Raw genomic sequence first — 16,697 nt, forward strand, 5'->3', positions numbered from 1 at the left:
AGTCACTCCCTACAGGTCCATCCTTGCAGAGGTAAACGGCCTCCCCCGCGAGATATAGAGTTATTGGGAAGTCCAAGTAGTTAAAGGAATAGTATGTGATTAGAAAGGAAGGATAAGCTTTTTTCTTTTAAGAAACAGTGCCTCTCTTGTCCATAGACTGTGACTGGTACTGCAACTGAGCTTTTTTCCCCCAATACTGTGAACATTAGCTATTTGGATTCCAACCTCTGTATTGCAAACAAGGGTCTCAAATCCCTCCAGCTCACTTAATAAGTGAGTTAATGGGACAGGAGAAATATAAGTTGTTCGATCATATGCGGCTAATACAACTTTATTACCAACACAACTGGCCTGATGATATATAGCATTGAGAGGAGGGATGACAGCTGCATAGCCGAAAAGTAAAAATAGTCAGGTCCCGGTCCATGGATTGTAAAATGAGTGATGACTGGTAAATGGTTTCCACTTCGGCTGTGAGCCCGCACACCTTCTCCTATTCATATTTCTCAATATTGGGTGACGTCACGTCCAATTCACTATACAGAACTCCTCCCTCCCACTATTTCAGTCCTAACACTGGGATTAGAATTCCAGAGGACGCAGAGCAGAATCCCTGGAAGGAACAATAAGGAATAGATCATCTCTCCAGCACTCCAGGAGTTGGGCTGCAGGTAATACACACGTCTTCTGTCTCCTGGTTTTGTAGTTTTTGGGATTTCCTCTCTTCTTTCTTGGTCTATGGTTCGTATTGCAGTTTATAAACTGGTGATGGAATAGCAAACTAAGGAACAGGGGAAAACTTTTAAGATTGATCCTATGGGATTCGTGTGCTGGGCTTTGGGTGACATTCCATTTTTTCCGAACTTGGAATAGGAATCTTCATCGAGTAAGGATTTAAGTAAGAAATTTTTGGATTTTTCACGGGATGTCGGTAGTAGTTGTAATGACATTTCTAAATGTTTTGCTGCCGATGTTGTCTCTTTATTGAGGAAGTTTTAGGCAAATGCTTTAGAAAATAGAAGTGTTACTGGAGAAATGGAAATCCATCAATATTTGGTGTGACCTTTGCCTTTTGCCTTCCATCAATTCTTCTCAGTGCACTTGTATGGTTTTTGTAGGAATTTGGGTTGTTCTAAACGTCTTGGAGACCTAAGCACAGATCCTCTGTGGATGTAGGCTTGCTCCAATCCGTCTGTCTCTTCATGTCATCCCAGACAGACTGGATGATGTTGAGCCCAAGGCTCTGTGGAGGCCGTATCATCACTTCCAGGAATCCTCTTTCCCAAAAATTGAGATAGATTTAGTCAATTGACAAAAATAAGTTATTAGCACTAGGGTTGAACCGATCTTGAGATTTCAGGATCGATTTTAAAATCTGATCATTTTCCAATGGTGAAATTTGCTCGATCCCGATCCCTAGTCAATACTTCTCTAAAGGAAAAGTCACTTTTAGAATTGAGCCGATCTTGAGATTTCAAAATCCCATTTCCGATCATTTTCCAGCCGATCCTGATCGTGAAATTTGCTCGATCGCCGATCGGGATCTGATCTTTCCCAATCCCGATCACTCAACCCTAATTAGCACTTCTATTTCTGAAGGCAGTTTTACCATGTAGTATCTACCTGCCTAAAACATCTGCACAGTACTTTATTGAACAACAAAAGAAATGAAGTATATTGCTCATGGCCTGATGGCTCAACATGACCTAGACGAGTCCTCCCCCAGTGGATGTATTATCAAGACTGGCATATGATATCCCATGTTGATAATTTCCAAAATTATAATCCAGCGTGAATTTATATTTTTTCGGGCATGACTTGTACTGGCTCCTGTATATATACAGTCAGTGGTTTAATGGCCCACCAAAACACCAGAGGATCCCTGTTGGGCCGTGGATCGGTGGGCCCTAATTTAACCCAATCATGGTCCAGCTGAAGGCACCCATATTTGAAGAATACCATAGTCTAGGGGTTGTTGAAGAGTAGACCCCCAAAATCATTTTATCCGATGGGCCCAAGGAACCTCCGACACTACATACAGTGAAACCTCACCAAAAAAACCCTCTTTGAGAAGACCATCTGCCTTCTAAACCAGACCTTTTGTGTATATCGTCCTCTTGTTTGAGAGGACCGCACCTCTACCCATTTCTTACTGCAGTTTTGGGTGGTATTCTTCAGAGATTTCATACATGTATACATATGTGTAGGTGTCCAATACATCCCAAGCCACAAAAATCTGTTCCATGTCTTATAACCTTGGTGTCTGATTCTTCTAGTAGACATATTGGCAGCAGATGAATTGTTATTACAAAGCCCGACCTCATGCGAATATGAGAATGGAGGCCAACATGATGGAATCCGTCTATGTATATCAGCCTCTGTTTTCTTATATGGGGTACGATGGCTCTATAATATAAAACATGGCGACCGCCTGTAAGAGTATGTGGTTCCCTAAAACATCAGGGTCTCTAAGTCGTCTCAACTTTGAGTTGACTTCTTTTCTGACACATTGAAGAATCCCCTTGGGCATTTTTATGACTAGAGAATCTGGGGAGACCAAAGGGGGTATCAGTCTCAATCGTACTGTTGTAGGACCAGAAGTCACACGTGTGTCCATGTTCTGGGATACACTGACTCCACGTTTCTGCGAATCTGTAAGTGCCTTGATGGAAAAAGGAAAACTGTTTTTTAAGGACCACCTTTTAACAAGATAGCTCCCTTTAGATCAATACCGGACTTTCAAGAAGCGAAGTAATCTGTCTCACCTAGTGAGTTAAATAAACAGCTGCAGCCATCTTTAACTTGACTTTTTCAATGGTTGTCTATGGCTTTTGTTTTGAGATATCACGTTAAGTTAAAGAGGGCTACATCTATTCTTCCTCCAAACATTATCCCCACCTGACCTCTCACCAAGCCAACCAGTACCCGCACTACACTGATGAGGGGCAATAATCCCAAAATGTTTCTCTACAGTGAAGTTTTTGTAATTTTGGAGGAAATATTCTGGTTTGGCTTTAATCCCAGGTCGTCTCCTTGAAACGAACCTTCCAAAAGATGGTGCTGGAGCAAGAGTTTGCCTTTTTCCACCAATGAAAACATATTTGTTTTTTTTTCCCCGCATATCCACAGATTAGGCCATTAATATCTTCTAGATGAGGGTCTTTTTGCCCCCCTGGCCCCTTTTTGCCCCCCTGGCCACCTGTGCGTGTTTGTAGCTGTCTCACCACTCATTCTAAATGGGACCTACATCTGTCTAACGTTGGGTTTACATCTGCGTTGGGGTCTGCATTGAAGACTCACGAAAATCAGCTTTAAAATGACAAGTCACCCGGTGGACCCCATTGTAATCTGTCCATTATAGTCCATGTAACCGGTTCCCCCAGTGGACCCCTAGTGTGAACCTAGTGTAAGATAGCAATACTCTTAAGTAGATGGGACAAATATGATCCCACGCTATATACAACAAGCCCACCCTTACCATACCCACAGCAGTCAGGTGGGAAACTTCCAAAGTGTCCAGTTATGGGAGATGTGAGATTGTCACCCGGTTCTTCTAGACTCTTGGGTGGAAAACTACAAAGAATTTTACATCCCCTGCGCCAAAATCATGGCAAACCTACGAAATGAGCTGCTTATGGCTTTGCAGGGCTATAGCTGAGGCGTGTTTAGATACAGGGCTATAAGTGACAAATGTAGCACAACGACAACTAGAAGAGTGGCCATATTGGTTTTCTTCTCCGAAAAGAGATGGATGACTAGAGCCGGCTCTTATATAAAGACAATTCTCACAGTGACAGCTGCTTATTATGGCCAGAACCTCATGCAGAGTGGCTAAGTTTCTCATGGGAACTGGACATGGTCGCTGGAGCCAAGCGGGACGTCATATATTTAGGAGCCGGGAGAATCTATGAAAAGAATCATCTAGTTGGAATTATTTCAGGATTCCACTAGAATGAAGTGAATCTAAGCCCTGATAATTTTCTGGGCTTTAGTTTTAGGACTTATTTGGGCTGTTTTTGTGTTGGTTTTTGTGTTCTATTTGACCCTAAACTATTAGTGGTGTGTGCACTGACAACCAGCAGAATGGCGGTGTGCAGTATAATACAGGGAGTCATTCAGGTTCAGTACGTTGTAAGTAATGTCATGTATTTAATAAGTTACTTGAATTTTTATGTAGATTTGCTATATAAGTTATAACATGGTGTTTGCAATGAAGATCTCCTTGTCGGTGCTTGGCAGCCATTCAACAATCCGCTGCACCTACCGCAGGCAAACAACGGAGCGGATTTTATAGGAAGACAATTAGCATACCGCTGTTGTGTTATGGCTGCCGAGGGGCGCACGGGCCAATATACAGGGGAAACAGAACAACGTGCAGTGTTCATTGTGAGTTTGTGATGCACAAAGGATTCCTGTGGTTATAGACAGATCGGCTCTAGCTAATGTCTTGTTGCTTACAGATAGCGTGAACCTGCACTGATATAGAAAAGCAGTGCATAAGTACTAGTGCACACAAATATATATATATATATGTATATATACATTGTAAAGTTAATTGTGTAGTTTAAAGGGGTTGTGCTGTTAAGGACACTGTCCGATGGCTGGTGGTCTGACTGCTGGGTCCTCCATTGATCAGGAAAACAGGGGAACGAAAGTCTTTCTGAAGCCTCCTTGTAAATGCAGCGCCAGTGCACTTGTGTGACCAGTGTGCCTGTAATCCCCAACAGTGTTTGCAGCCCCTTAGAAGTGTATGGAGCACCGATCACACATGTCTACTGGCGCTCCATTCACAAGGAGGCTTTAGGGGGACCTTCAGAATCCCATTCTTCTGAACACTGAGTGACCCAGAGATCGATCCAACAGTGATCGGATACTTATCCCTTATCCTGTGAATAGCAGATAATTGTCTTTAATGGCACAACCCCTTTAAGGATGGGGCCCCATGGGATGGAAATGCTGCGATTTGTTTCCATCGCAGGAAAAATCGCGGCATTTTACAGTAACAAATGCCGCGATTTGTTTCCGCCGCAGTAACTGCAAAGTGGATGGGATTCTAGTGAATCCCATGCCCACTTGGTAAAAACCATGGTGCAACACGCTGCAGTTTCCAAAACCAGCGCGGTTATGTAAATCTCAGCATGTCCATTATATCTACGGAAATACCGGCGGTTTCCCCATAGATATAATTGTAACAGAAAGTCCGCGGAGGAAAACTCTGCTAACGTTCTGTTTAAAGAGCTGCGGCAAGAACCGCGATGTGTTGCCGCCGCCGTATCTTGCGTCGCTTTTGGCTGTGGCGCCGTACCCTGACTCTTTGGACGGCAGTGCCCGTACGGCTGGATAACCGTCTGAGTTGAAGAAGTACCCTATTACTAGGCGGGGGTATGACCAGTCAGACAGTTATCCCTGTGGATAGGGGGGTAACTCGAAATAACTAGAATACCCCTTTATGGAGGTACAGTATCCCATAATGGAAAGTTGTGGTTGTAGGATTCAGGTTCCGTTTTGGGTTCCCCACTGACCCCACTGCACTTGTGTAGGGATTTACTTGTGTTGCAGTTCCCAGCTCGGCGGGGATCCCAAAAGCCGTATTCCCTGCTGGTGACAAGAAGAGATTTATGATGGAAATGATACTTTGGTGCCTTGGAGGAAACCCTCCTCCATGTTCTTACACAACTATTCGGAGTATAGACCTGTTTGTTGTGGCTCCATCGATTCTTGGCAAAGTCCGGATGTGGTTCAGAAATGACATAAAATGTATTTCACATCCCCAATTATGGGCACATCTGCTCGATACTAACGTGAGCCCGGAGCCGCTCTCTAGACTATATATGGTAACTCATAGCACAATATTCCTTCACTTCTCATGTCCTTACTGTAGGTACGGAGAACCCTTATCTGTAGCCGCTGCAGGCTACACATAGATACAGTATAACAGTCATATTGTATATAATATAAACCGTATGACAGTATAGTAACGTATAACAGAGCTAATACAGAAACTATGTAGCCTGTGTATAAATCTGTCTGTGTAATGATCACTACTGTTACTATATACTAGAGTATACAGGATCGCTCTTGTACGGCTTCTTGGCAGCCAGCTACAACGTTTAGCGGTAGAAAAATGCAGTGTATATACAATAAAAGCGTAATGTCTGGCTCAGTGACAATATGTAATAGATATATCATATCTGTATAGTCGCAGTGACGTGCTGACTGAATGAGCATTGCAGTAATAGGGGGGTGTTTTATGGGGCTATTATAGTGTGTAGTATTTGGGCACTATATGGCGGTATTACACGAGCACTTCATGGAATTACTATTTTCTTTATCCGGGGTCCTACTTTACTTTTAGCCCAGTATGACTACAGACATTGGTTGAGGGGATATCGTCACTCCATAAGGAGAGAACCACCATTAAGGTGTGTGGAGTCTTATTAAGTCATGAGCGCTCCACTGTGCAAAGGAACATGGGAAGAATATGCAAATCTGACTTCCGGCACTGACATCCTAATTACATCATGGAAGTCAGATTTGCATATTCTTCCCATGTACAGACATTGGGGCAGATTTATTGATATTTTTTAAGGAAACACCACATAGTCTGAAAATGGGCCAGATTTATCACAAAGGGGCTGTTAGGAGATGTTCACACTACTGTTGTGAATGTCCGTTGCTCTCCTCCGTCTTGACTTGTGTATATTTTTGTAACAGAAGAAAAAGCCACAACTGCACTGTATGAACATGGTCCTAAACCTTATACACATGCAATAATATAACTAGTACTAGTAACATTTAGGCCGGGTTCACACGGAGTAATTTGGCTTGTGATTTGGTACGTAGACGCCGCAGGATCTTTTGCGGGCTGTATACGCTCCCATTGATTTCAATGGGAGCCGGTACCGTATACGCGGCGCTATTGGCCGCTGCAAAATCACGGCCGCAAAATAGCGCCGCATATACGGTACCAGCTCCCATTGAAAACAATGGGAGCATATACAGCCCGCAAAAGATCCCGCGGTGTCTACGTACCAAATCACGAGCCAAAATACTCCGTGTGAACCCGGCCTTATAGGTGGGACATTTGTAAGGCTGGAGCCGATGAAGGGGGTGCCTCATAAATGTGGCGCCCCCACGGCTAGGCCTTGAGCCTGGAGGGAAATCTATCTTCCTTTTTGGGAAAACAGTAAGGGTGGCACAAACAAAATTCACACTTTTTTGCACAAAAACCCAATTTGTACATTCCCATGGTGCTTGGATTTAACAAAGGGGTTTACGCGTTATCGAACCTATGAGAACTGAGCCATTTAGGCAATTGGTATTTCTAGTGCCCATGCAGTTTGTAGAAGCCCCCCAAATGTCCATTGAAGCTAAATGGTGCCCGTCTGCTCTAGAGAGCTTTAACACCTCAAAGTGAAAGATGCCTTCTTAGTCTGTGTACGGCTCCGGTGACGTGAGATTAGATTGTATACTATGGTATATTATTACTGGTGCCCTTTCCATTATCTGTAAGGGATTACCGCACAGACATGCCCCGCTATTCACTATTTATATAGGCCGGCTGCCCAAGAGGACAGCGAATTCTTCTCCACTAGCATTTGGTGTCTCTGTCCTTACCCCTCGTTCACATCTACGTTGGTAATCTGTTCAGACCCCCTCCCGAACGGAATACCAAACACATTTGCAAGCGCTGTGCAGTAAAACACACGGACCCCATAGACTATAATGGGGTCCGTGTACTTGCCGCCAGATCTCCGCAGGGAACATGCGGACAGGAAAGTAGTTCACAATCTACTCTCCTATCCACATGATTTGTGTGGGCAGCGCGTGGCAAGCACACGGACCCCATTATAGTCTATGGGGTCTGTGTGTTTTTACTGCACAGCACTCGCAAATGCATTTGGTATTCTGTTTGGGGGTCCCCATGCGGACTCCCCCGGACGGAATACCAATGCAGATGTGAACGAGGGGTTACTACTTCAGCTCTTCGGGAAAAGGATATACATAGATCAGGCCATGTTCACACAGAATTATTATGAAAACTGGCGTACACGGCATAAAAAGGTTTTTTTTTTGGATAAATCAAGGTTCTGTGCAAAAAAAAAAGTGACTGTGTGACCACTCACACTTTCCTGAAAATACTGTTACCTTATATATATATTTTTATTGCCGAGACTACCGTTGTATACTCTTGTATACTACACACCGGCTCTACACATATCACAGTCAGTGTATATTCCAGTACGTCTCTCGCTCACATGGTCAGGGACTTCTGCATATAGGACCCTTTTTTAGGAATATATTTTTTTATTCAGTTTTCTGTACATGATTATGGAGCGGCCATCTCTACTCTTTTAACAGCATTTAGTGATCTCCTTTACAGCAGTCTCATGGCCATAGGCAACAAAGTCTGGTGCCAAGTCATTGCTGTCTATGGGAGAGTTTTCGAGACATACTCTGTGCAGGGAGGGAGACAAGCTGTGACATCATCTATAGTCAGTAGTTGATGTAGTGATGGGCCAGTGGTGTTATCTATAGAGGTGTTATCTGTCTAAAAATGAGCTAACTGCTGCAAAAAAACCCCTAAAGAATTGGCAAGTGTCACTCTATTATTAGACTTGGTAGCCAGAGTGAAAATTGAAGACCCTTGTTCTCATGATCAATTGGGGTTCCATTGCTCTGATCCTCAGCAATCTGACACTTGTCTTGAGTTGCTAGTGGGAAAAGCCCTTAAAATAACAATATACATTTCCATTTGGCCAGGTCAGGTTCTCTGGTGACCGATTCTCCCACCATAGATATAACATGCCTGCTCAACTAGGTCCCAATTGACTGGTGGTGGGATCTGGCAGCTGCTTATCTTCACGTTGAGCCGCTTGGGTCAAGGAGGAGGCCGACAGCTATTTTGTGTCTCCTGCCAGCTTTACAACGTATCTGCTGTTAATCTGTTATCTTTAAGATATCTTACACCCTTAGCAATGTCTTCCGCTATCCCGATCAGACTTGGTTTACAATGTAATGGATCTCTACCAATGTTTACAGAGTCCCATATATTGGTCATAGAAGGATTTTTACACTATCGCAGGGGTTATATAAAGGTTTAGTCCTCGGCCGGACTCCTATGCATTAATGTTCATTTATCGGATTAGATTTGGAACATGTTGACTTGATACAAAGTAACCGGATCTCCAGGGAATTTTTTCACGGACTCTTGTTGATATGTTGAGCAGCTGCTACATATCAGAAGATGATCTGTCCACACTGTGTCAGAAGGAAGAATCGTCTGTCTGGTGCTGAGTGAAGGACTAAAACCATCCACCACCGTCCATCTTAATAGGTGTTGTCACTGCTGTCATGACCAAGGAACACAACACAACAAGAGGTCAAACCCAATTTTACTTGATATTGACTGGACACATGGAAGAATACAACCCTGTAACACCCCTGACATCAATGCTCTGTATACTGTAATAGCTCTTGTGTATTGGGAGTAGAGGGCCCAACACAACACCAATGGGGGGTCCAGGCTATAATACAATAATAGGCCCCAGAGGTCCAACAGAAGACAACTCCACTTGGAAGTGACTTTAGTTTCTCTGCTATGACATTCATATGCCCCAATAGCACATGGTCCTGGTTTTGCCAGAAGTTGAACAATGTAAGAAAATACAGGGGATGAGACCTCTTTTGGATACTTGAAGAATAGGAACATGGGAGACTGAAGTGATTTTTTCATTTGGATAGATTTTTATTAGACATGGATTAGCTTGAAAAGGAATAGAAACTATAAAGGAAGTTCTTAGACATCTCCCTTCTGCTAAATCCACTCCAAAGAACTCAGCAAAATCTGTATTAAAAAACTATCGTTTCCGCAACGTTGGGCCTCAGCCTGATTCTTCATCATGATGTTCTTGCTGGGTTTTAAATTTGGTTTTGATACATTATAGACTGTCACTATGTGGCTTATTCATGTACTGTCACTATGGTCAATAACCCCATATTGTAACACCACTGTATTTTGTATCCTTGTTCTATGACATCACTGTGTGTATTATCTCTGTACTGTGACATCACTGTGTGTATTATCCTGTACTGTGACATCACTGTGTGTATTATCCTGTACTGTGACATCACTGTGTGTATTATCCCTGTACTGTGGCATCACTGTGTGTATTATCCCTGTACTGTGACATCACTGTGTGTATTATCCCTGTACTGTGACATCACTGTGTGTATTATCTCTGTACCGTGACATCACTGTGTGTATTATCCTGTACTGTGACATCACTGTGTGTATTATCCTGTACTGTGACATCACTGTGTGTATTATCCCTGTACTGTGACATCACTGTGTGTATTATCTCTGTACTATGACATCACTGTGTGTATTATCTCTGTACTGTGACATCACTGTGTCTATTATCTCTGTACTGTGACATCACTGTGTGTATTATCTCTGTACCGTGACATCACTGTGTGTATTATCTCTGTACTGTGACATCACTGTGTGTATTATCTCTGTACTGTGACATCACTGTGTGTATTATCTCTGTACTGTGACATCACTGTGTGTATTATCTCTGTACCGTGACATCACTGTGTGTATTATCTCTGTACCGTGACATCACTGTGTGTATTATCCCTGTACTGTGACATCACTGTGTGTATTATCTCTGTACTGTGACATCACTGTGTGTATTATCCCTGTACTGTGACATCACTGTGTGTATTATCCCTGTACTGTGACATCACTGTGTGTATTATCCCTGTACTGTGACATCACTGTGTGTATTATCTCTGTACTATGACATCACTGTGTGTATTATCTCTGTACTGTGACATCACTGTGTGTATTATCTCTGTACTGTGACATCACTGTGTGTATTATCCCTGTACTGTGACATCACTGTGTGTATTATCCCTGTACTGTGACATCACTGTGTATATTATCCCTGTACTGTGACATCACTGTGTGTATTATCCCTGTACTGTGACATCACTGTGTGTATTATCCCTGTACTGTGACATCACTGTGTGTATTATCCCTGTACTGTGACATCACTGTGTGTATTATCCCTGTACTGTGACATCACTGTGTGTATTATCTCTGTACTGTGACATCACTGTGTGTATTATCCCTGTACTGTGACATCACTGTGTATATTATCCCTGTACTGTGACATCACTGTGTGTATTATCCCTGTACTGTGACATCACTGTGTGCAGGGTCGGACTGGCCCGCCGGAGCACCGGGGGATCCCCCGGTGGGCCCCCGGGCCCGGACTATACTACTAATCATTTTAGCATAGGCAGGGGCCCGATCGGGCCCCTAACCACCCCATTGATGATCGGGCCCCTGCCTATGCTAAAATGATTTCAATCGGGCCCCTGCCCATGTCAGAGGAGGATTAGGGGAGGCGCTTAGGGCCCCTCCCCTAATCCAAAGAACCAGCGCAAGGAGAGCTACCGATCTCCTTGCGCTTGTTCAGCCATCTACGTATCAGCGTAGGCGGCGTCATCACGTCGCCTACGCTGATACACAGACGTCTGACAGAAGAGGATGCGGCAGCAGCGGGAGCAGCAGCAGCGCGCGGTCGGTCGGTAAGTATAATAACTTTTTTTTTTGTTTTATAATAGGCCGCTGCCTGCTGGAGTATCTACCAGCAGGCAGCGGCCTATTTACCAACCCGGACCTGCTCACTGCCGCCCCCGCTTCCCCTTGTACTTTAGGCCGCGCCGGGCGGTAGTGAATAGGCCCGGGCCAGGCCGCGATCCCACTGCCGCTAATATTATACTCAGGGGTCTTTTCAGACCCCCGAGTATAATAATCGGGGCCCCAGGGGAGATGAGAGAACATAATAAACACTGTTACTCACCTCTCCGGGATCCGGTGTTACTCCTAGCTGGCTTCGGGGCTATATGTTAATGCCCAGACGTCACGTGGTCTGGAATATTACCATATAGGCCCGAAGCCTGTTCTAGCAGTAACATATAGGCCTGAAGCCTGTGGTAGTAGTAATAACCTGTTACTGCGAGCACAGGCTTTGGGCCTGTATGGTAACAGGCTGTTACTGCTACCACAGGCTTTGGGCCTATATGTTACTGCTAGCTCAGGCTTTGGGCCTATATGGTAATATCCCAGGCCACGTGACGTCTGACACATTACCATATAGGCCCAAAGCCTACTAGGAGTAAAATCAGATCCCGGCGAGGTGAGTAACAGTGTTTATTATGTTCTCTCACCTCCCCTGGGGCTCCGATTAGTATACTCAGGGTCTGAAAAGACCCCCGAGTATAATAATAGTTCATGGGTGTGCAACTGTGGGGCATAATAGAGCTTGAAAGGTCCACTGTGGCCCCTGTAACCTCTATTATGCCCTACAGTGGCCCCCCTGCAACCTCTATTATGCCCCACAGTCTATTGTGCCACCGTGGGGCATAATATAGGCTGCAGGGGCTGCTGTGAGATATATATATATATATATATATATATATATATATATATATATATATATATATATATATATATATGATCTGGATGTGTGGAGAAGTGAGGAGTCAGACGTGTCTGTGTTTCAAACTTTACAGAGTCAAGTCACAGCTGGAAGAAGTGGTCATGGCGGTCCAAAGGGAAGAGACGGGAAATGTGGGAAGACGTCTCCTGTGAGTATTACTGCACAAAATATTACTGCATTGTATTTATTGTAATGTTGTGATTTATTGTAATGGTACTGCTAGCACCCCCAATCCCCCCGCTGTCTGAGGTGGACAATCGAAAGATGCCCCCAAATCTTTCAATTACTACAACTCCCAGCAGCTCCAGATGCCCTGGAACTGTTGAGAGTTGTAGTCCACCCACCCCATAGATGATGTCCCACTCTATTGTTATGCTGGTGCCCTTTTCTAGAGCTCCAGCATAACAATATCCAAGTTTCAGAAACGCTGAGGACTTAGGGTATGTTCACACATCAGTGTGCCGTCCGTCCGTTTGAATTCAGTTTGACACTTCAAAACGGACTGATACACATACTGATCTCTACTCTGGTTACAATTGCTACTTTTAATTCCCTTATCTGTCCTCTAGGGGTCGGAGAGCGTTTGCTATCAGCATAAAAAGGTGTCAGTATACAATCAGTATGTGCATCAGTCCGTTTTGAAGTGTCAAACTGAATTCAAACGGACGGATGGCATACTGATGTGTGAACATACCCTTATCTGCCTGACAATGCCTGAAAATGGCTGACACCTGGCGGACCTCATTATGTTAATGAGGTCTGCCACTGTCTGTGTGTAACCGCCATTTTAATAGTCCACCTCTCCGTCATTCTGGTCCCATGGTGGACCTGTATGACGGAGAGCTTGCCGCTGTTGTGAACCTAGCATAAGGCTATGGCTACACTATAACTTCTGTCATACAACCAAAGATGTCGCCCTGTGATTCTTTCACTCATGTTAGTGAATGGAGTCACATTACAACCTGAGGGACCCAATGCGACTCCATTCACTAATGTGAAAGAGTCCCAAAGGGACACTGCGATCTTTGGTTGCATGAAGGAAGTAGTAGTGTAGCCATAGCTGTTTTGCACACTGTATTGTGCGTGAAATTGCACTTTAAACGTGTATAATGGCAAAAACTGGACGGGCGATATTACATATGGCAGTAGGGTTGGCCCCTGGAAATAATCCCACTGGTGGGCCCTAGGCACCCCAGTCCGACCCTGACTGTGTGTATTATCCCTGTACTGTGACATCACTGTGTGTATTATCCCTGTACTGTGACATCACTGTGTGTATTATCCCTGTACTGTGACATCACTGTGTGTATTCTCTCTGTACTGTGACATCACTGTGTGTATTATCCCTGTACTGTGACATCACTGTGTGTATTATCCTGTACTGTGACATCACTGTGTGTATTATCCCTGTACTGTGACATCACTGTGTGTATTAGTTTCCTACCACACAGTCATTGTAACATGGCTATAACCTCTGATTATTATGGACACTGATACAGATCTCTGCTTATGTTTGCAGGACAAGCTCATCATTGACAGTTGTGGTCATCCCAAGGTTAAGGTTGCCAAAATCCACAGGTCAACGCCTTGAACCTTCTGAAGAATGGAGCGTTCAACTCAGGAGCTGTTCCTCAACTTCATGATCGTCCTTATCACAGTCCTCCTCATGTGGATCCTTGTGAAATCTTACCAAAGCTAGTGGACATGACAAGGGTCCATTACACCTACCTAAATATGTGAGACTATCTTTCCACCTCTACAACCTCCAGGTGTGCTGTGCCGTGTCACCAAGCCCCAAATCCATCACCACCACCAGGCCAATGTCAGATCCTTGTAGGCACCTTGTCCTTGTCACCAGAGTCTCCTGCACCGTGATCTCCCCGACCTGAGCATTCACTATGATAGATGACTTGGCTGTGACATATTCAAGTCAGACCTTAAACACTAAGTGAAATGTTTAGTCTGCTGGAGGAAGAGAAAAATGTAAAAATGTAAAAGTTTGGACCGGGAATGTTTGGATTAAAGAGAAATTGACTATTTGAATTCCATGTAATTTTTCCATTACAATAAAATCTTCCCACCAAATGTTATTATTACATCTGCTCTTCTGTATTTTCTTTGTAGTAGTTGTTCAGAATTAGATAAAAAGATCTGCTTTGTGTCTGGAAACAGCGCCACTCTTGTTGGATGGCTGCTTCTGGTATTGCAGTTATGTCTTATATTGAGCTATAGCTGAGATTACAATATCCAAAGGGGCGGAACATGTCACCAAAACCTACTGACGGAAGACATGTCCCCTTTTGTGAGGTGGACACTCTTCTGTGCCCTCTTATGAGAAAAAGATCAGTAATGACCTATAGTGCCCAAACGATATACCGTAGTCATAAAGTAACGCCATAGAGTCCTGGAAAAATATTATAAGACGTTCACAATGCCATGCATTATGGCAACTGATGGCCGAGATGGGAATAACTGGAAACAGATGAGCAGCCGTGTGACTGTATACATTTACCATACAGTGGTATAGGTATATGGTATATGGTATAGTGGTATATATAGGTTCTGCAGGGCTGTACAGAACATTTAGGTGAATACAGTGCAGTTACATTTTGTGCCTTACAGGTGACGTCTCTGACTGTTCACATTTCCGTCTCTTCCATCTGGACCGCCATGACACTTCCAGCGGTGACTTGTCTCTGTAAAGATTGCAGCCCAGACATCTTTGGCTCCTCACTTCTCCAGGCACCCGACCCACATTGTTCCCATCCTGCTGCTACCCCAAATTATAAAATATATAATATAAACCCCCCCTTAATGAATAATTCTCCCAAATGCATCTTTATAATTATAATGTCCGTGTTTTCCCTGTATAAATATTAACCCCTTAACGCTAAATCACGTACCTGTACATCAGGGAATGTGGTTAGTTCCCGCATTCCCACGTACCTGTACGTGATGGAGATCGCACGGGCTCAGAAGCAAAGCCCGTGCGATCTCCACGGGAGGCCGGGTGTATCTGACAGCCAGGCTTCCCCTGTAGCAGTAGGGACGGTGATTGCACCGACCCCCCCTGTTTAACCCTTAAGGTGCCATGATCCATAGTGATCATGGCACCCTAGGGGTTTGGCCGGCTATAAAGCATGCTGCCGGCTGCATAAGGAGTCTGTGTGAGCTGTAATTTACAGCTACACGCTGCTCCTTAATCCCTCCCCCCATCGGAGCGAGCTCCGATGGGGGGGAGGGTTAACCCCTTGGATGCCAGGACGAGGGAAACTAGTCTATGCATCTGCATAGCTAGCTTCCTCTATAGACTGCAATACACGTGTATTGCAGTCTGTAGTTAGTATAGAACCAACGATCCTCTCTGATCGCTGGTTCTAGTGTGCTTGCAGCACAAATAAAAAAATGTAAAAAAGTTTTTTTTTTTTTTTTTTTAAAAAAAGTGTGTAAAACAAACAAAAAAACAAACATAGTTACATTTCTTGTAAATCTGGAAAATCGCTGTTACACTTGTAAGCCTTATAACGTCCAAAATAAATTAAAATACTATCAAAAGATGATGCCGATATAAAGCAGAGATATGGGAGATAATATTTATTACTGTATTTGGGTGGTATGACTATCCGCCTGAAAAGCAGAGAATTTCACATTTTGAAAATTGCATTTTTTTCCAAATTTCCATCAAATTTCCTATTTTTTTAATAAGTAAATACAAAAATATTGATTAGTGTTTACCACTAACATGAAGTATAATGTGTTACGAGAAAATAATCCCAAAATCACTTGTGTACATTAAAGCGTCTCAAAATTATTGCCATTTAAAGTGACACATGTCAATTTTGAAAAAATAGGCCTGGTCCTTAAAATACATTTGGGCTGTGTCCTTAAGGGGTTAATATTACCGCCTTTGTGAATCCTAAAAAAATCTTCAATAAAAAAAAAATGAGTGGGGCTTAAAAACCTGGGACCCCCACTGATCAGCTGTTTGAATGAACCGTGGTGCTTGTGCAAGCGCCGTGACCCCTTCTCTATTTACACAGTGTCATTCATCTCCTAGTGGCCATGTAATGTAACTACAGCCTGGTCCTATACACATCTATATGACAAGGCTGGAATTCCATCACAGACAGCATGTGATATAAACAGGCACCATGGCCCCTTCATACAGCTGATCGGAAGAGG

The 16,697-nt window shown here is 43.7% G+C and overlaps 1 protein-coding gene across 1 annotated transcript; it reads left to right on the forward strand.

The window, feature by feature from the left end:
• The first annotated feature begins 523 nt into the window (after positions 1–523).
• Positions 524–14,319, forward strand: LOC142196006 (sarcolipin-like). Its single transcript, XM_075266157.1, has 2 exons — positions 524–671; positions 14,035–14,319. Exon 2 carries the CDS (start codon positions 14,119–14,121, stop codon positions 14,212–14,214), a length of 96 nt encoding a protein of 31 aa, XP_075122258.1. The 5' UTR covers positions 524–671; positions 14,035–14,118; the 3' UTR covers positions 14,215–14,319.
• Positions 14,320–16,697: the final 2,378 nt, after the last annotated feature.

This window comes from Leptodactylus fuscus, chromosome 2, assembly GCF_031893055.1.
Source record: "Leptodactylus fuscus isolate aLepFus1 chromosome 2, aLepFus1.hap2, whole genome shotgun sequence".
Taxonomy (NCBI): Eukaryota; Metazoa; Chordata; class Amphibia; order Anura; family Leptodactylidae; genus Leptodactylus; species Leptodactylus fuscus.

Excerpts from the sequence above, each read along its gene's own strand:
- LOC142196006 (XM_075266157.1), top strand. The coding sequence starts at position 14,119 with ATGGAGCGTTCAACTCAGGAGCTGTTCCTCAACTTCATGATCGTCCTT.